Source organism: Setaria italica, chromosome III (genome assembly GCF_000263155.2).
Source record: "Setaria italica strain Yugu1 chromosome III, Setaria_italica_v2.0, whole genome shotgun sequence".
NCBI lineage: Eukaryota > Viridiplantae > Streptophyta > Magnoliopsida > Poales > Poaceae > Setaria > Setaria italica.
In genome coordinates this window covers 50217152-50238177 of record NC_028452.1, presented here as the reverse complement: position 1 = coordinate 50238177, position 21026 = coordinate 50217152, and the positions used below count along the sequence as shown (strand labels likewise).

At 47.9% G+C, this 21026-nt stretch overlaps 4 protein-coding genes across 4 annotated transcripts; 3 read left to right on the top strand and 1 right to left on the bottom strand.

Annotated features, from left to right (window-relative positions):
* The first annotated feature begins 680 nt into the window (after positions 1-680).
* Positions 681-1766, top strand: LOC101760812 (pathogenesis-related protein PRB1-3). Its single transcript, XM_004964171.1, has 2 exons — positions 681-793; positions 1058-1766. Exons 1-2 carry the CDS (start codon positions 681-683, stop codon positions 1764-1766), a joined length of 822 nt encoding a protein of 273 aa, XP_004964228.1.
* Positions 1767-4740: 2974 nt separating this feature from the next.
* Positions 4741-5660, top strand: LOC101777144 (EPIDERMAL PATTERNING FACTOR-like protein 2). The gene is made up of 2 exons (XM_004963244.2): positions 4741-5049; positions 5193-5660. Exons 1-2 carry the CDS (start codon positions 4948-4950, stop codon positions 5484-5486), a joined length of 396 nt encoding a protein of 131 aa, XP_004963301.1. The 5' UTR covers positions 4741-4947; the 3' UTR covers positions 5487-5660.
* A 3076-nt stretch (positions 5661-8736) lies between these two features.
* On the top strand, positions 8737-11603 carry LOC101776733 (ergosterol biosynthetic protein 28-like). Its single transcript, XM_012844272.2, is given in 4 exon segments — positions 8737-8989; positions 10392-10598; positions 11042-11088; positions 11090-11603. Coding segments are annotated over 4 exon segments (429 nt in total). The 5' UTR covers positions 8737-8847; the 3' UTR covers positions 11123-11603.
* Positions 11604-12043: 440 nt separating this feature from the next.
* On the bottom strand, positions 12044-15903 carry LOC111256786 (putative disease resistance protein RGA3). The gene is made up of 3 exons (XM_022825329.1): positions 15681-15903; positions 14037-14229; positions 12044-12779 (listed from the first exon to the last, which is right to left on the bottom strand). Exons 1-3 carry the CDS (start codon positions 15901-15903, stop codon positions 12044-12046), a joined length of 1152 nt encoding a protein of 383 aa, XP_022681064.1.
* Between the last annotated feature and the right edge of the window lie 5123 nt (positions 15904-21026).

The following is a 21026-nucleotide window of genomic DNA, read 5'->3' as shown; positions in this document are numbered from 1 at the left end:
GTGTAAGAATGTGACAAGCTAGTTGAGAAGACAAATTTAATTTATAAGGTGATTTGTTTAGGTGCCCGGTGGTAGGTAAGCTTCTCGTCTCCCATTTTCTTTTCTTTTCCTCTACCCCCATCTTTCCAAAGGAAAGCTAATAAGGGCAGCACTCAGAAGCTCCATGCATGCCGAGCGCGTGCAAAAACCATCCCAACTATAAATTTCTTCCAGCTTTGAAGCAGATGATGTAGTTTTGATAAAGTTGGATATTTCTTCCAATACAATGCTAACCGGCTTACACTTAAAAGAGTAACCATTCAAAACTTAAGATGTTATGAATTTAGATATATATTATGTTTAGATACATAGATACATAGCAAAAGTTATGAATCTAAAAATGCTAAAACAACCTATGATTTGGAACGGAATGGAGGGAGTATGTTTCTTACGTGGGCTGAGAATGTATGGGCTTAGTCGCCCGGCCCATTCCTTGTGACGCCTGGCAAAGATTGTTTGTTCCTGCGCGGCGGGGCGCGGTTGACGGCTCGCCGTCGCGTCAAACGAGAAGAAAATAGCATGCAGTGCGTGTCCATTTGCATGCATGCATAGTCTGGCTCCCCCGGGAATAGCAGCGACCGGTCGCTACAAGAACACATGCGTGGGCCGACCGACGAGTGCTTGACCATATGCAGGCCACGATGATCTCCAACGCCGCCGTGCTCTGCCTGCTCCTCTTCTCCGCCGGCCAGCTCGCCGCGGCGAGCAAGTCCTTCGGCGGCGGCGGCGGCGGCTATGGGGAAGAGGCCGGCGGCCAACATGAGGAGTCGGAGGTCTTGGCGCAGCTGCCGCGACTGACCCCGGAGGCCAGGCCGGTTAATAATAACTATAAAGCTCCAGAGAAGGCTTGGTCGCACTCGCACGGCCCCGAGGACGAGTCGCCGACACCGGCGGCGCCGTCGAAATCGTCGTCGACACCTCCAGCGGTTGCTGCTTGGTCCTACTCGTACGGCCCCGAGGACGAGTCGCCGACACCGGCGACGCCGTCCAAGTCGTCGTCGTCATCTACCCCGTCGACCGGCGGCAAGGCTTCCAGCAGCGGCACGCCGTCGTCTACAACACCGGCGACGACGCCATCGAAGTCGTCGTCATCATCATCTACCCCGTCGACCGGAGGCGACAAGGCTTCCGGTGTCGGCGCTTCAAGTTCAACCAAAAACAAAGGGTACGGCAGCGGCACACCGTCGTCGTCGTCGTCTACGACGCCGGCTTCATCAGGTGGCAGCAGCAGCACACCGTCGTCTACGACGACGCCTGCTGGTGCTGGATACGGCCTGGATCCCGCCGGCGAGCCGGAGTACGGCCTGAACCAGAAGGCGATCGACGACATCCTCAAGGAGCACAACGCGTTCCGGGCCAAGGAGCACGTGCCGCCGCTGTCGTGGAACGCGACGCTGGCCAAGTTCTCGCAGCAGTACGCGGAGAAGACGCTCAAGGGCCCGTGCAAGATGGTGCACTCGACGTCGCCCTACGGCGAGAACCTCATGCTCGGCACGGGCGGCATCACCTGGAAGACCACCGTCGACCAGTGGAGCGACGAGAAGAGGAGCTACCACTACGGATCCAACTCCTGCGACGCCGGCAAGATGTGCGGCCACTACACCGCCGTCGTCTGGAAGGGCACCACCACCGTCGGCTGCGGCCGCGTCAAGTGCAACAACGGCGACACCATGATCATGTGCAGCTACTGGCCGCCGGGCAACTACGACGGCGCAAGTTCCTTCTAATTTCTTCGTCTAACTACGTCATCCACACCCAGCCATCCATATGTACTAACCTGGCCTGCAACGTTACGTTATTTGAACAAACAATCAAACATCCAATGTTGGTCGATGTCTGTAAAACCCAACATTATTTCTAATCTAAGTGACGTGACAAATGGAACAGTTTTCTATCCGGGTTAATCGGTTTCTAACTGTTGGTTAGATTCCTTTTATGCCCTTGCTGCCCACTCTGAGTGGAGAGTGGTAGATTGGGTAATTACCGATGGGTAAATGGTAAAATGCACGTTCAGAATTAGGCAAAATCCAAAATTTAGCTTATGAAATCTGAGCCAGAATCTATCCCGCTTGGAGACATATTAGATTTTGGATTCTGAAAATGTGCGCTCATCCAAACGCGGTCGAAACATGGAGTGTTGAGCCAGGCACTTCACTGGTGCAGGACAAAATGTGTGGCTTGTGAGACCGATGGGCAGCTAGTGCAGTAGGACCGAGCAGGCTGCAGACCTGCAGTGAAGTGGCAAAGGGTAAAATACGAGCGCCTCTCCAATGTGTAGAAAAATCTAATCCTATACAATTAATGCTCGTATGAATTCAGGTCCTAGACATTGGCTCCGTTCGTTTTTAAGATCTTCTAAAATTTTTGTCACATAAAATGTTTAGATACTAATTAGGAGTATTAAACATAGACTAATTATAAAACAAATTGCACAGATGAAGGTTAAATTACGAGACGAATCTATTAAGCCTAATTAGTCCATGATTTGACAATGTTGTGCTACAGTAAATATGTGCTAATAATGGATTAATTAGTCTTAATAGATTCGTCTTGGGAATTAGCCTCCATCTGTATAATTAGTTTTACAATTAGCTCATATTTAATCCTCCTAATTCGCCTCTAAATATTCGATGTGACATAAATTTTAGTCTGGACTAAAGATCCAAACACCCTCATTGTGTTGTGTGGCTATGGACCCAGGTTCTAGACATTGTGTGGCCAGTTCCATGTAGAGGTTCCATGTATGGAACCAGATACCAGCAAATAAACAACTCAAAAGTCTCACACAAGCCTCACAACAAGTATAGAACCTCCAACTACCAACCGCACCACTAGATTCAAGTTTTGACCATTGGCTTGTGGTCAGCACGACTACACTTGACCATTGCCTCCCTATTTCTTCTACCCATTGCTCTTCCTATAACCTTTCATCTATTTGTGTTCCTCTTTCCTGTAGCCTTTTTCTCTTCATTTATCTGTGTTCCTCTTCCTGCAACCTTCTTCTAACTGTTGCCTTCCAGCTTGTATAAAAGGACATGAAAGGTTCATGCTCAAAGCAACACCAACAGCTGAATAGGAAGAGGATAGGTTCAGGCTCAAAACAACACAATACTAGTACACAAACCACATTGATTGGCTCAGATGGATCCACCAGATAGAAGTTTCTCAAGATTGCTTGGAGGCCAGAAAGTACAAGTTTCCAGTACATCCCAAAATTCACACCAAACCATATTCCCAACTCTTTCAACCACTCTTAGTTTCCTCCCACATCTTTCAACCATGCACAGTATCCCCAAAATAGCCCACCTACTCATGGATTGTAGAATTTCAATCCCTTTGGCGCTCCAAGCAACTTCCAACAGTATGCCCAATATCCACCAAATTATCTAGGTTTTCAACAACAACCACAATTTGTGCACTCTAGTGGAATATTTGGGTCTCCAACTGGTGCATCTTCACATGGATCCGATTCAGCAACACCACAATCGTATAGAAGGGAAGTAGAGCAAGCAAAAGAAGTCAAAGATTCAAGTGGCAGCAGCCCAGATGAAGGAAGGAGGGGTGTGATAATCAATTACACAGAGGAGGAGAACATGCGGCTAGCAAGTGCATGGCTAAAGCATTCTGTTGATCCAGTTAATGGAAATGACAAGACTGGGAAGTTTTATTGGAGGAGTGTAGTAGAAGAGTTCAATTCAACCAAGCCCGTAGAAGGAAGAACAAGGTCAAAAGGACAACTGAAAAGCCATGGGGCAAAGTTTCAGCAGGCAGGTAGCGTAATCAAAAGGGGTTAAGTGTTCTGCGTGTGGGCGATCAAACCTCGAAGTGGCGGAGCACCTGGGGTGGCGTGGCCCCTCACTGGGCTAGAACTCGAGCACCACTATTGCCCTCCTAAGCCCAGCCGAAAGATTCACCTGCCGCGTTCGGGGTTGCCGTGGCCTCAAACGATGGAGTAGATGTGTAAGCTAGAGTCGGATGCTTGGCGCGGGCGGTGGCGGCTCAGACGGCCACGGCCAGCGGTGCGGATCGGGATCCTCGAGCGGATGAGGACGGAGGCGGTGTGCGGGATAGGGATGGAGTGGACGAGAACCCGCGGAAAGCAACGACTGGAAGAGGAGCTGGGGAATTTTTTAGTCAGACGGATCCCACGTATGGACGCATCTGTTGGTTCTTTGCATTGCGACCCGGTCAAATCCATGGTGGGTCCCACCTTAGGACCAGGGGTGTATCCATGCGCTGGAGAAACCTTGAGCAACAAGTTAACCTGCAGCTGCAGGGGGTGTTTGGATACGAGGTGCTAAACTTTAGTAGGATCACATCAAATGTTCGGATGCTAATTAGAAGGACTAAACATGAGCTTATTACAAAACTAATTGCACAGATGGAGTCTAATTCGCGAGACGAATCTAGTAAGGCTAATTAATCCATCATTAGCAAATAGTTACTGCAGCACCACATTGTCAAATTATGAATTAATTAGGCTTAGTAGATTCATCTCGCGAATCAGACTTCTGTGTAATTAATTTTGTAATTAGTCTATATTTAATACTCTAATTATATCTAACCATTCAACGCGACGGGTGCCAAACAGGCCCTCATCTCCTTTCACGAGAGGATCCATTCACTCAATCGCTTCACTTTATATGCGGATCATGTCAGTCAGCAGACGCGGATAGCTTTTGCCCGGCGGCTCGCGCATATATTGCACTGCAGTTGCAGCACTCACCCCCCCTGCTCTCTCTCTCTCTCTCTCTCTCTCTCTCTCTCTCTCTCTCTCTCTCTCTGTGAGCTGGCCAGCATTCATCGTCCCTTGCTTGTTCATCTTCTCCTCTCCTCCTCGCCAGCCAGCCGGCCGGCTAGCCATTTTCTTGCTTGCCGGCTTTTCTTGATCCGACGATCTTCCACCGAATGGGCCACCGTATCTTCCTCCGCTCGCTGGCGCTTCTCCTGATCATCAGAGCCGCGCATGCCACAGGCCATGGCGTCCAAGCTGCTGCCGTCACCCTGCAGGTACCATTTCATGCTCCATATATAGTTAATAAGCTGCAAGAGATTCTACTTGCACATTAGAATTTCTTCAGACCAGGTGTATTGCATAGATAATGGATGCTGCTGTGATCGATCGATTGATGGGATTGTCTTGTGGCAAGCAGGGCATGGGTGGTGGCGTGGGGAGCAATAGCATGATGAGGACCATGGTCGGGTCGAGGCCGCCGATCTGCGCGGGGATGTGCTGGTGGTGCGGGGGCCGCCGCTGCGTGGCCGTCCAGGTGCCCATCACGCCGCAGCAGGACAACAAGAAGATCCCCTATCATCGTGCCCATGGTGGTAGAGGAGGAGTATCGTCTTCGTCGGCGCTGATGCAGAAGAAGAAGGCGGCGGCGTCGTACGACGACCGCTCCAACTACAAGCCGCTGAGCTGGAGATGCAAGTGCGGGGGCCCCTGATGTTCCTTTTATTTGGTTATATATAGCTAGCGCTGCGGCATGCACGCAGTCTCTTCGATCGTGTGATTTGCTAGTGAGTTTAATGAGACTGATGCTTAGCTAGTGTTTTGCCTGCCTGGTGTTAAGTTGGTGATATGCATGGTTACGAATTGAATCAACGTTCCTCTTTGCTTTGCTAGCTCTGGCCGGCTTTCCTTCATCATCAGTGACGAACACTAACGGCAACTCCAAATCAGTACGTAGGTGATAAAAAATGCTAGTGGGGAAAAAAAGAATGGAGTTGTCTTCACCTAGGACTTTCATTATTATCCCTCTGTTATATATCCGTTCTCTGTGCTTTGTCTCTAAATCCCCTCTTCTCTGAAACAAACGCCTTGTTCAGTTCCCAATTTGGGATAGGCAAAATTGACATTTTGTCATAAATGCGCAACTGTAGTGTTTCGTTTGTATTTGTGAATTATTGTCCAAATATTGACTAATTAGGCTCAAAAGATTCGTCTCGCAAAGTACAACAAAACTGTGTAATTAATTTTTGATTTCGTCTACATTTAGTACTCCATGCATGTACCGCAAGTTTGATGTGATGGGGAATCTTCTTTTTGCATAGTGTCAAAGTTGGGAGTTTGGAGGGAAGTAAATATGGCCTTAGTAAAGTTGGGAGGTGACAAATTACTGTTACAGCACTGTAGCACACTGTAGCGTTTCGTTTGTATTTGTGAATTATTGTCCAAATATTGACTAATTAGGCTCAAAAGATTCGTCTCGTAAAGTACAACAAAACTGTGCAATTAGTTTTTAATTTCGTCGACATTTAGTACTCCATGCATGCACCGCAAGTAAAGAAGGGCAAATACTAGTTGGTGACTGTGTCCGTGTGTAGGAGTAGGGAGACAAGCAGATTCGGGTTCGGTCGTTTTGCTGTTGTCGCGTCGTGGCACGTGCACGCTTGCAATAGACAGCAACGTCCTGTCTAATCCAATTGAAGAGTTACCCATTTAACTCCAGTGCAAAGCAGTGCCCCCCTCTGCGAGGCTGCAGCAAAATGCCTACTGTATTGAGGAAGCAAAGCTGCTGAACAGCAAAACGATGGAGCGGCTGCCACTGTCTGTTGATCTGAAGAAGGGCTTGCTGGCCTGCTGCAGTCCTGCTGCCTGGAACTGATTGCAGGAATACCTCTTGTACAGTTGTACTGCGACTCTCCTATTCTCTAGGTTCACGCCTTATATAGTCCTGCTCAGTTTGTACCCGGCTGTTCTATATGAACTTGTAGACTTTGGATTGACTATGTAACGAAGGCAAGGCAGCCGTATTGGCTTGTGCCGCTTGCCCGTTCCATACCAACTCTTACATGGTTGTGCTGCCGGTCCACCGGTAGTTTTGCTATCTTTCTTGGTTCTAATGTTATATTCTGGAATGCTCGCAAACAAGTTACGGTGGTGGTGTGCTGATGATCGACATCTGTAGAAATGAAATGTGCCCGGCCGCCTGCCATTGCAATTTGCAATGTATCTCTGATCAAACTGAACATTGCATGTACGCTGCTGCCGCCGCAGATGGAGCCATGGAGGTGAGGGAGAGGCCAGGCCAGCCAGAGAGAGACAAGCAGATGATCCACACCAGCCACCAGAATCAGATCGACCGCCCGTTAGAATTGGCTGGCAAACAAAAAGCTTGGTTCGATGGATGGATGCGTCGTCAGGGTCACCAGCGATTGCATTGCCATTGCAGCTGCAGCAGGGTTGGCGTATCTAGCAGGACAGGGTACCTTGTCGTCCTGTCTAATCCTAGCAATGCAGACAAACACAGTAGAGTACAGTAGGCTGCTGGCTGGCTGGTCAAGTCAGTCAGATGGTCAGGTCAGGTCAGGTCAGATCAGGTGCCTCGACGATGTCCAGATGCGGTCCAGTCCATGCATGCTTGATGCTTTCTTGTTTTGACGTGCGTAGTAAACTCAGCAACAGTCGCCAGTCATCGGCTCTGCTCTGCGCCCCAGCATCTTTGGTCGTCTAGGAAATGGGTGGATTACCTGAGAATCATCTCAGACACCGCCCCCCACGACCCCGGTGCACAGTGAGAGTCGTCTCTCGACCAAAATGCTCCAACTTGTTGAGAGTCTCGTGGTACCGCCGTAAAAGCTCCAAAATAGCTTACGGATCCGTTCGCTTCAGCTTATTCAGCCGACTTATCAGCCACCAAGTAGTATTTTTCTTTCACAACAAATCAGCCGTTTCAGTTTTTCAGCCGACTTATAAACTGAAACGAACAGACCATATATACATTGTTAACAATTTATAACAGTCTAATTTCTCCCGTGACCTGCTACTGCCAAAAGCTTCGGTGACTCATCAGACCATGTAGTCTACTAGTAGCTGTTGTTTTCATTAAGTTTGCCAAGTTTAGTAATCAATTATTATTAAGGCACGTTGGCGCACTCCTTGTACATTGTAAGGAAAAATCCCACGGTATTCTTCATTTTTTTAAGAAAAGAAAATTTAATGCACCCGAGGCATATACTGTTGGCAGTATTTTCTTTCAGAAAACCTATTACCATTGTTTATTGTTTCAAGGTGAGAATCATATGATGAGCTGCGAATACAACTACTCCCTCCGTTTCAAATTATAAGTCATTCCAACTTTCTTGGAGAGTCAAAGCATCTCAAGTTTGACCAAATTTATACAATAAAGTGCTAACATTCATGATATCAAATAGGTACCATTAGTTTCTTCATTAAATATATTTTCATAATATATCTATTCGGTGCCATAAACTTTTGTGATTTTCTCTATAATTTTAGTCAAATATAAAAATGTTTGAGGGAGTACTTGTCAAGGAAAAAATTGTGTCATGTGTTGGCGTCACGTAGCCTTAACATCCTCGTAATGTATTGAGGGTCAAAAGAGCACCAGATTGGTTTTCGTAAACTGTTTTGTTGCATCCTACAAAAACAATTATGCATATGTTATTAAAAATATAGCATTTTCGTTTATACGACCAATCTGAACACCTTTTCTAATGCATTTGGGTTTTAGCTGTGGCAGACTATTATAATAATCTAATCCCTGGCAACAAAAAAAAGTATTATAATAACAGCATTTACTAATGTAAGGACGTTGTGGGCTCACATGATTGTTAGAGGACGGCTTTTGTAGCGGATCTGCTGGCCCATAATGCAGCATGAGGACAAAAAAACAGGCCAACTCATCCGGGCATCCGGCGGCCCATCTAAACATCCAAAAGGGCCCGGCCTGGTTGTCGTCGTCATCTCCCTCTGCCGCAGCCTCCCACCCGCTTCGCCTCTCCCTGCGCGAGAGCTTCGCCGGCTGGCCGCTGCTCACCGGTGGAAGCATTGCCGCGGGGGACATGGCGTCGGAGGGGAAGAAGAAGGGCGTGCCGGCGCTGGGCTGGTGGCTGATGCTCGTCGGCTCCCTCCGCCTCGCATCCGTCTGGTTCGGTTTCTTCAACATCTGGGCGCTGCGCGTCGCCGTCTTCTCCCAGACGGAGAGTGAGTTGCCCGTCCGTTGCTCCCTCTTCCGCTACTCTCCCGTCTGCGTCTCGCTGGGTTGGGAAGCCCATCGTGTGGGGTATTTGTGTAATTGTGTAGGTAGATCTGATGGCGTGCTAGCCTGATCTGTACCGCGTCTTCTTAATGGTGATTTGGAGGCAGAAGGAGAAGGAAACCACTGTGATTAGTTCGAGCTTGAACTCGAGGACACTGTCTGTTTTCTTGTTGGTATTGGCCGGGTGCGCCGTTTAGCGGCACAACAACGGTATCTGAAATTCTGAATCAGAACTTGCTGGCTCGAATTTGGCATGCCGAGTAAGTGGATGGTCTTTGTGCATTTGTGGTCATAGATTTATAGGATTGGTAACAAATTAAAGGACTTCAGTTGTTATTGGTCAGCACGTCTGGTACATGTTATCTTTTTAGTTTTCACTATATGAATTAGTCAAGGTTAAAGAAGATTTTTTTTCAGCCAGTGAGACTCATTCCGGACAAGTCTCATACTGTTGTAGTAAGGAAGTATTTCAAGTCTGCAATTGGGATAGTTGGGAGTAGTCTAGTGAGGGGACTTAGTGATGCGCAGCTCATTCTTGGTTGATGATAGGTCAGAAATTTCTGAGGGTCAGATCCTTAGTTTGTTTTTTTCTTACAGAGGCTTTGGTATTATTGGAGGATCAGCGGCCATTATTTTTTCTAAGAGAAACAAATAATCTTACCCTATCCATGTATTTTTGTTGCATGGATGTTTGTTAGTTCATGACTGTTTACTGGATTCAGGTTGATATTAAAGTTGTAAATGCCAGCAACGGCCCTTTATTGTTCTGATGTAGAGCCCTGCAATCTTTATGCTGACACCCCCATTTTAGAAGAGCACTATGCATGCCTTACTATTATAAGTTCATAAGTAGTGTATTGATCTTGGTAGTTCTTAGTTACTCTTGAAGCTCCTACTATGGGGTACTGTTATATGACCATATCAAGAAGTCATCTACTGATGTTGACTGCCCGTGTAGCTTACTCTGGTAAAGAAGCTTGGATATGGAACTGCACACTGCACATGAACACTATCAATACTAGCTTACCTGGGTAAAAAAGCTTGGATCTGGAACTTTACATTGCACATGGACACTATCAATACTTTCTCCCTTCTTTGTGGAACTTTGCTTATCTTTGCCAATAATTCTTCCTTCTGGATCGATTGCTTGTGATATCTCAGCTGGATTGTCTTTTCAGTTTTCTGTAGCCTGTAGGCACTTATAAGCTTTAGTTCACAATGGCTTTTGCAGCATCTCAAAGGCAGCTTCATACTAACTCGTTCCTGTTTATGTACTGTCATTCCTTACAAAGACATGCTCAAGTCGAATCTTCTATAGTCTGATTAACATTGTTCTGTTACATGTAGTGACTGATGTACACGGCCGTACTTTCGGTGTCTGGACACTTCTGACCTGCACGTTGTGCTTCCTTTGTGCACTCAATCTGGAAAATAGGCCTCTATATCTGGCCACCTTCCTATCATTCATCTACGCTCTTGGCCATTTCCTCACGGAATACCTGATATACCAGACCATGGCTGCAGCAAATCTGAGCACGGTTGGCTTCTTTGCAGGTATTAAGCTTGCCTTGTGACTGGACCGTTCTTTTCATTTCGCATTTGAAAAATTAGTCCTTTAGAACCTAATCAGCTTTTACTGCCGCACTCATTACAGTTAGGTTTGATTATCTGGTGCTTTTCTCCAAATATTCATTTCATTTAGCATTTGGAGCTATATTGTTTTCCTATGCAGTCTTGTAGTTTAAACTTTATCAGGATTTCATCAATATTGTTTTTTTTTTTGCATTTAAAAACAATGCAGCGTGGCATTTATTAGTTCCATCTTGCAAAATGGCCCGGGGAGCTTGTTGTGCTTGCTGCATATGTAGCTTGACAGATGACGAGAATAGGTGGCAATTAAATCTGAAACCGTGATGGAGTACTTGTAATAATGTTCCATTTCCGTCTTGATCGTTTGTTTTGCTAGTCTGATCAATACTTCATGTTTGTTTACATAGGAACGTCAATCGTATGGATGCTTCTTCAGTGGAATTCTCATGGCGATCCCCCGTGGTTCCCATGCTGTGAAGCAATTATGAGCGATGGTTGGGTTGTTTGCCTGATGTGATCTGGGCCTCTGGGGAAGGATGTCTGAAGAAAAACCTTTGCCAGAAAGCCCTTGATGACTCTCTGTGCCATTTGTACTTCGTTTCTCATCATGTTATTTCGATTGCATGGAACATTTGCCCCACTGGTTACGGACTGGAAATTCGAACATTGTAAACGGTTGTAGCCAGGAACTGTAGCATCTGGTTTGATGACATTCAGGCGCACCTGGGAAGACGAGAGCTGCTCAGATAGTCACCTGTTGAGAGCTGAGGATGTCAATAAAGGGGATATAAACGAGTACTGTGGACTGTTGCTGCATTTGTATGAGTCAAGGGTGTGTGTGTGTGGTTTTTTGTATTTTTACCCTATTAATGATGCTGCGTGCGTTTGTTCCTAAGCAGTGAACTAGCACTTTCAATAAAAAGTCGGTCCGCTTTTGAGGAGCCTGCTAGCTCCATGCCAGATTATTAATTTCTGTGTGTTTAGGACTTGGTTTCCTGTTGTAAAGGGTTGATGTGTTCACACAGCCAGTTAGCTTTTCTTCTAGCTGTAAGCTATTGCTTTTCTTTGCCCCTGTTCTTGTGGGCAACCATTGCTGAAGCAGCTATTGTTTGACTGCACATCAGATTACTCTGTCGAGCAGCTTGCAGGGGTATATCTTGCTTCTGGACATGGAAGCTTCTCGTGCAGAGTACTCTAGCTTAGCATCACGCCTCTTTCGCGGCCATCATCTCATCTGGAAGCGTCGCTGCTTGTTTTGCTTTACTTTGTTGATAGCCGGCTTATAAGCTGAAGCGAACAGGCCCTTATATTCAGAGAATCATTCAAAACGGTCTCTGGATTGCAACATGATAATAATATATGACAACAAGTGTTCTGAAGCAACTCATCACTCTGCTTTGGTTTCTCAGTTATGGTAGCAACTCTTTGTCCATGACAGATAGTGCCACATCGTGCATAAGATTATGGATTTTACATGTACTTGTAGAGAAATACCAATACACATCTTCCCATGCTTTCCCATTGACTTGCTTCACATCTTGAAAGAATGACCTTGAGACCAGCTCACTGAAAATCTGTTTACCAATTGTTTCATGACGAACATCTTTTTGTTCAGGAATAAAGTCATTTGCCATCCATAGTTGGATCAGCATTTCCACGTTAATCTCATGGTCCTTGGGAAACACAGCACAGAAAGCAAAGCACTGCTTCATGTGTGATGGCAGGTCATCGTAACTGAGCTTGAGAATAGGCAGGATTTTATCGTCCTTGTTATGGGCAATGCTTTTGCTAAGCACAGCTTTCCATTCTTCCGTTCTTGTCTTGCCACGTAGTACAGATCCTAGTGCCTTGGCTGCCAATGGAGACCCTGCACATCTCTCAACAACGTCATCAACCAAGCCAGCTAAATCAGCTCGTTTTCTCTCTTGCGAAATGAATGCTTTAGCCTCAATAATTTCCTTGATGAATTTATTGTCCAAACGTGCAATGCCATGTTCTTCAACTGTACCCATGAGTTGAGCTATTTCTTTATCACGGGTTGTCGTTAGTATGGCGCTACCAACATCACCATGTTTAAGACAGGCATTCAGCTTGTTCCACTTGTTAGCATCCTTATTCCAGACGTCGTCCAATACAAGAAGGTACCTGTTACAAATAATCATGCCATTAGTGTGTTTCTATTTGAGTACGTTTTTTTCTTAAGTTATGTGAATGCCACAAGAGGAAGCGTAAATGGTATGTGAGATGTGCAAGTTCTTCCGTGCATATCCAAGAGGGCAACTTGCTAGCGGTGAGGCATTGTTGTCTTCTTGATTTCAATGCGGGGCCTCGAAACAAGAGGCGTCGTTAGCTTTTGCAGCTCCTTAGTGTGAGTCGAGGGAGCAGAAAAAGATGAAATGTTTTTCTTCCTGCTGACCTTTTGAAGATCTCTGCACCTAAAATTTTTGATCAAATGATCCTAAAATTGCCTTGGGCCATCTTAATGTTTCTTATTCCAAGTAGGCACTAAGTGGGGAAGTTAAACATTCTTAAATTTTTCTCATGTTAGAAAACTTGAACATGATATATATATATGCTATGAGAACCTCAACATACAGGAACAGATCTAGGTGAAAACTAGCGAACCGACTTGTTAGTTCGGGCGGCAGTAGCATTGAGATGTTGCTCTCCTCTTGAGGTGTCGTCTTGGAGTCCTTGATGACAGCTTGGAGCAATGGCAATGCCCAATCTGTTTGCGTGGTAGAGATCGACTCATTGCAGTTTCTAGATGACAAGGATTACCAAGTAGCACATGACCATCGACGATCCTTACATCAAAAGTTTCTAAGAAGACAGCTGATGTGAGATGTTTGTTGCTGCATAAGAACCAAAGCAAGGTTGAAGGAAGGACGTAGAAGAAGTTTGAAGCTTTCTTTCTTATTTTCTTTATTTCTTGTCTTTTGTGTTCCTTGGTTGGAGTTTTGTAGTCTAAGTACTCGTGTTAGCTTCTGGCTATGTGGGTGGATGTGTTACTTTGTGGTCATAGACATTCACATGTGAATGTTCAAGATCGGATGTTTTTTCTTAATTAAAAAAAATGTTGGATATTGCTCTCTGTGTTTACGACTTGACATGATGTGTGTGTACATTTTTCATAGTTTCTTGGACTTGACATGATGTGTGTGTACATTTTTCATAGTTTCTTCAAGTGTACGAAGTTCACTAGTACTAGCAATTAAAAGTGTATGCGGATCCAAGTTTGAAGTTGAATTTTGTGTATGTAGTTTGCATGTGCTTTACTTGTCCTTTTCAATTACGTGTTATTCTCAAAGGCAATGCACCTATTTTGAGCGTGTGTGAGAAAAAAAACAGTGTGCGTGCTTGAGATGAGTGAATCAACATCAAATTAAATTCTAAAAGTACCTCTTTCCAGCGAGTTCTCTCTTAAGCTTCTGCAAGGCATTCTCCAAGTTGCTCTCAGAAGCGTTGCAGATCTTGTTAGTGGAGACAATCCGGTAAATTATTGTATCTTCCCCTAAGCATTTCGAGCACAGCCCGAGCTCGGTAGGTTTCGGCCCGCCCAGTTTAGATGTCGGGCCAAGCGTGGTCAGAAAAACTAAAGTTCGAAAAAAATCAGGTCAGCCCAAGCCCAACCTAAAAACTCAGTCTGATAACACTATGTTAGAATCGATTTGTAGTGGCGGGTAAAACACCACTACACTAGCGGGTGGAGCGGCCATCACTAACTTGGAGCCAGCACAAATGGATGCACCCGCCAACATAGACACCACTGTGCTGGCGGGCTACCTAACCAACCGCCAGCATAGTGGTTCACTATGCTAGCGGACGAGGTAACCAACTGCCATCACAGTGAGCACTGTGCTGCTCACTGTGATGGTGGTCGACCTAACCAACCGCCAGCACAGTGAGGCACTGTGCTAGCGGACTACCTAACCAACCGCCAGCAATTTCATAAGCACAATGTTTCAGCTCGCCATGAGCGGAGCTTTTTTCGGCACTCGGTCTGAGCACGACGTGGCTCGCAAAATGCTCAGGTCGAATCATCCCAACTAAATATGGTACCAGGATTTAAAGTTAAATGAACCATGTGGGTGCCGTGCACCGTGCCAACAACTCCATCACCCCTAAAATGGTGTCGGAAAGTCTAAAATTGTTGGAAAAAGAATATTTTAAGTGGAAAGCAAGGTAAAACAATTGAACTGGGCCTCCACACGAACCACACCTCTGTGGTGTGGGGCGGCTGTTGGCCCATCAAAACCTGGTCAGCCCAATGCCCCCATCAAAACTGAAACTTAGACCCTGTTTGGCATGACTCCAACTCTTTGTGAAGCTGCTCCACTCCAAAACTCCAGGTGGAGCCAACTCTAGATGGAGTTGGAGCGGTATGATGGAGGTGTTTGGCTGGGAGGGTGTCCCCAGCTCCAGAAAAGAGGAGTTTGAAAGTGAATTGTCATTCTTGCCCCCAACTCATGATCCCACCTATCATCCTCTTATTCCCCTTTTCTTCTTCTTCCTCGGGTGAACAGCTTGGTTTGCAAAATCTTTAGGTGGTCGGCAAGACAACAGTGTAGTGTGAATTAACAACTCCCAACACTGGTACTGAAATACTAAATGAGAAGCGCAAGTCGTCAAGTGTTGCATCACTGCATTATATGGACTTGCTCCAAAACCGAACCGGAGAAATGAAATGGTTCGGCTTGCAAAATCTTCAAAACATTCTGAAGAATTAGTAACGGCAATGCAATGTGCATGAGCAACTCTGAACGCAGTGCAACTCTGAAAACTTAACACTATCACATTGATTGCAACGCCCAAGTCACCGTTCACAGTTCACAAGCAACCAACATCAGTTAGCATTAGCACAGATTAATCGAATTCACACCAAAATGAACTGATTGTGTCTGAGGTCAACAGTAGAAATAAAAATCATCAACTAATGGAAAATATGTGAATAAACAAATAGGCAAGCATAGAGAGCTGTTTGGTAACTCAAACCTGACACAACTTAGCCCTCAGAGCTGATCTCATCGATAAGACAACATTCACCATCCACGACTAGTTCCAAGAATGCAGAAACAAGAAGGCCAAAGAATCTTTGAAGAACCGCTTGGCTACCCCGTGCCACATATGACCAGTGGCGAGCCTTGGCTGACCTCCTCGTGGTGAGGAGCAGCACCGTCCGGTGCGCACGCGGCCCGCTACTCGGGGCGAGGACACCAAGGAGCGCCGCATGGATGGCGTACCGCGACGGGTTCTGCGCCCAAGCCATCGGCCATCACGCGGGTGCCATGCTGCACCACTGTACCGGTGACCGGCGACCGATGACCCTGCGGCATTGGCCTCGCGCGGCGCAGCTGTGGGAGGGACAGGCGGCCGCGGAACCCGCGCTTGCTGCCCCACACCTAGGTGGCCCCGGCCCCACACCGGGGCAGTAGTCCCGCGCTGGTGGCCTAAGTCATGGACTACGCCCCCATGATTTGGTGCCGCAAGCCTTGCACGGTCTCGGATCCACCGGCTTCGGCGTTGGTGCGTCCCTGGAGCCGGCTTTGGCAACCTTGCCGTGCCACTGCACCAAGGAGGAGGCTCATGAGGGGAACGGGCAGCCAATGGCGGGGATTCGATTCCTGGCGGTGGAGCTTTGTTTTCCCGGCGGACGGTAGGTGTGTGGGTGGCGGCGGGAGCTGGGAGGGGCTAAGAGGCCGGCGGGGCTTGGCGCTCAGGAGGGGAATGGGCGGCCCGCGGTGGGGATTTGATTCCCGGCGGCGGAGCTCGATGGCAGCCGCTAGCCCTAGCGGCGGCAGAGCTCGACGGTGGCCGCTAGCTCTAGCGGCGGCGGCGCTAAGCCTAGCCAGCAACGGTTCTAGGGAGCAGAGGAGTGCGTGGAAAGGAGAGATGGGGGCATCGGGAATCTCGAAAGGAAAAAAGAATGAAGCATTTTTTTTAACGAGTGGCCTTGGTGGGTAATTATCTACCAACTCCACGAGGAGGTTCAAAATAGGAGGTTTTGGAGCAGCAAAAGAGGTGCTCCAAAACTCCATCCCTATTTGCACTACCGCTCCATGGAGTTGGCAGCTCCATAAAGTTTTTGAGCTGAGATGGTTGGCTAGATTTTTTGCTGGAGTTGCTAGAGTTCTGAAGTGGGGCTGTGCCAAACAGGGCCTTAGAAGGACTCAGCGATTCCCTAGCATAATCTTGCACTAGTTTTTCAAGAGCCTAGCAAAATTCCCTTCAAATTTGATGCTTTAAAACTGAAAATAATATCCGTTGTTATGTTGTTCTATTTGGTTGGCCGAATAAAAGATTATACAACTCATCGCAGCTGGACAGCATGTTATCGACTGTGTTGGTGCGGGCACTTCCTTGTCGTAGGACAGCAAGGTCGACGGCTGGCGACCATAGCGACGTGGAATGGCGATGTCCATAGCACTGAGTGGAATGAAGTATTATAACAATACTCAACCCACGGAAGCTAGGTCAGCCAATCTTGCGGCCGATCACCAGTGATGCAGCAGAGGTACATTGCGATGGTCTTGTTCGTTGATTCGGACTAGCCTTCGGTTGAGGATGAAACGCCGTGCTCAGGCGCAGCCGGACACCAGCCAGCTGAAACAGATCGCGCCAGACATGTCCCGTGAACACAGGGTCACGATCGCTGACGATGGAGTCGGGGAAGCCGTGCAGGCGAACGATGTCGTTGAAGAAGGCGCGCGCGATGGAGGATGCCGTGTACAGGTGGCCCAGTGGTATGAAATGGGCGTATTTAGAGAACCTGTCAACCACTGTCCACTGTTAGAATGACGCTCTTGCTGTGTACCTTGGGGAGTGCCTCGACAAAGTCCATAGAGATGTCGGCCCACACATGGGATGGCACCAACAGGGGCTCTAGAAGACCGGCAGGGTGCAGCGCTTCAGACTTGTTCCACTGATAGGTTGTGCAGCAGTGGAAAAAGTCGCGAACGAGTTGCCGGTCGTGCTTGACGTAGAAAGTGGCATGCAGCCGGTCAAAAGTCTTCTGTACGCCTTCATGGCCGGCCGTATGGGCAAGCTGGATTAGTATCTAAACATTGATGTGACACTTGCTTAAAAATAAGCAAAGAAACCAAATGCCTGTAGTACCCGGCCAATTTGAGAAACCCACGCAGGCCACGGGCGGAGCGCGTCTGCGGCCATGATTCCACTGCCGCCACCTTGGCTGCATCCATGGCAATGCCAGCTGCTGAGATGACGTGGCCCAGGTACTGAACTGATGATGCGGCGAACAGGCATTTGGATCTCTTGAGGTGCAGCTGGTTGGCGCGCAGCACGTCAAGTACGGCGCGAAGGTGTTGCAGATGCTGACTCCACAACATGCTGTAGATGAGGATATCGTCGAAGAAGATGAGGACACACCGGTGTAGGAACGGCTTGAGCACGAGATTCATCAGCACTTGGAAAGTTGACGGCGCGATGGACAGGCCGAATGGCATCACCAGAAACTCGAAATGGCCATGGTGAGTGCGGAATGCTGTTTTGGACACATCGTCAGGATGGACGCGGACCTGATGGTAGCCCGACCGCAGATCCAGCTTTGTAAAGAATTGTGCCCCTTTTAATTCATCTAGGAGCTCCTCCACGACAGGTATGGGAAATTTATCTTTTACCGTGGTCTACCACGAATTTAACGTCCTGTAATCGACACAAAAATGCCAGGAGCCGTCTGGCTTCTTGACGAGCAACACTGGAGCTAAGAAAGGAGATGTGATGGGTCGAATGACGCCCTGGCGGAGCATAGATTCGCACTGTGCCTCCAATTCATCCTTTTGTAGCTGCGGGTATATGTAATGCCGTACCGCAACTGGTTCCGTGTTGGGCTTGAGGTGGATGTGTTGATCACATGGTCGTGTTGGTGGTAGCCCGACCGATTTAGCGAAGACGTCGGCGTACGTCTCCAGGAGCTGATCCAAGAGAGCCTCCTCCGGTCCGTGGACGGTGTGGAGGTGCCCAGTCGGAGGAATATCGGTACGCGCCGAGTCGATGCCCTTCCACAAAATCTAGCGGCCCTAGTGCCAGAAGGCCATGTGGAGATCATTGAAATCCCAAAGAATGGGCCCTAGCATGTAGAGCCAGGCCACGGCGAGAACCATGTCGTAGCAATCCAATGGGATCGAGTAGCAATCCAGCAAGAACTCCTCGGTGCTGATGCGGAGGGTGACATCGCGGGCAAGACCACGACACACCACTCTATCACCGTTGGTCACCACAACATGGGCACCGCAGCTGTCGTGGAACCGAAGATTCACGTGCTGCGCCGCGGAAGCGCTGATGAAGTTATGTGTCGATTCCGAGTCAAGAAGGGCCGTGAACTCTTGATCGCTCAGCTGAACGTGTAGCTGCATCGTGTCCTTAGTGCGGAGGCCGGTGATCGCATGGAGGGATATCTGTGGGGTTTCCTCCGTAGCTGGCACGGCGTCATCCTCCACGAAGTCTGAGACCTCCAAGTAGAAGAGGCGCGGGCATTTGTGACCGCGTACCTATTGCTCATCGCAGTTGTAGCAGAGGCCGGCGCCATTCTGCCATCTCCTGCGGCGTGAGGCGACGGAATGGCCGTGGTGGAGCGGCCAGTGCAGGCTGGACCTTCGCAGACGGCGTAGGTGGCGTCGACGGAGACAGTGTCACCGTGGGCATCATGGACGGTGCGACGGCCGCCCCCGGATATGGCTGCTGTCGACTCTGGGGGCACGCAGGGCGCGGCACTGCCGCCGCGCGACGTTTATAGGTGAAGGCCAACATCATGGCGTGCTGAAGATCTTGTGGAGCCTGCAGTTCGACGTCAACACGGATGTAGTCAGGCCCCAGTGAAGAGCTGGACCTGCTGCTGCGGTGATAGGCAGCCTGCGTGCACCGTCTTGGCTTGGAACGCCACCTAGTACTCGTCAACCGACTTGCGAAATGGCAGGCGAGCTAGTTCTGTGAGGTGGTTTGTGCCGAGAGCTGGCCCAAAATGTTGCTGGCATAGCGACGAGAACCGCGGCCAAGAGATGGCGTTGATGTCGCTGACGTTGCGCTCCAGCATGTAGTACCAGTGTTGGGTGATGCCGGTCATGTGGAATGAGGCAAGCCACACCTTGTCGGCCTCGCGGATGCGCTGAGCCTGAAAAAAGTGCGTGCACTTGTTGAGCCAGCTCAGCGGATCTTCTTTGCCGTCGTAGGTGGGGAAAGACAGCGGCGAGGTTGCGACGCCGTCCTGGATGGCCAGCGTCGGGGAACAGGCGTGCGCAAGGGGAGTTACCAAGGAGCGGGAGAGATAACTCAATCCCTGGCTGATTTCTATTAACTAAAAGAGTTCAATACTTGTACACCTATCTGATCCTAACAAATCTTAACTACCATTAAGGGATAACAATAAAAGGAAACAATACTCCTAAACCTTCGGACTCTCCTAACTGACACACCGCAAGCCGCTCGCCTACCACGGCCTCGTCTAGCCACGGCTCGCCCCTGCGATGTTGGTACACTTTGCCGACCATAACAGGTTACCAGCTCGACTGTGTTAATTAAGAAACTAGGGTGCAGGAACTGAAAGTACAGCTTTGCAAGGACCTCAAAAGACTAGAAATTGTGAAAAAATGTTTTTTTTCCAGCTTCCCCTGGGTGTTTTCTACAAGAGATCTTGAGCTTCTCCATGAAGGCCTCCATCCAGCCTTTCACTTGGCGCCATCACCATCCCCCAGCAGCAGCACCCGCCACTTCTGCGGAAAGAAATGAAGCATACTTGCTGGGACTCCTCCCCACCACAGGGCGTCACTGAAGCATTTCCAGACAAATTTTTGTATGCTGCACAATTGACATTCCCTTCCATTCAATTTCGTCCTCTCTTCAAAGCCACCCCTGTTTGCAGTCTATCTTGCCAGGCCAGCCACATGAATACTTTTAGCTTCAGCCTTCAGGGGCAGTCTGCTCTTCCACATGAATACTTATGGAGATATGCATCAATGACAACATGAAACTAAACAGTGGTTCTCTGTTTTTGCCAACCGAATGTGTATCTCCACATGATCAGTAAACAAAAGTCAGCAAATAAAAATTCACCAAACATTATAAGTAATGCATGAAAAAGATGAGATATGGAACATGGAAGACACCTTATGAAGCATAACCTGTTTCTTTCTAATCTGATGTTTCCACTGGCTATTTCCTAAGACAGCCCTTTCACAAAAATTAAATTAATGGATAACTTTTTAACATGTTTTACTATCACCAGATTTTCAATTAAGGGAAAAGAGTGCATAGGTAAACCCATAAGTAAAAAAGATCTTCAGGTTATTGCTGAGAAAACTTACTAAGAGAAGTGTTCAATACAGATTAAATGCACTTTGTGAATTGAAGAGTTTATACACCTTCAGTTAATTCATC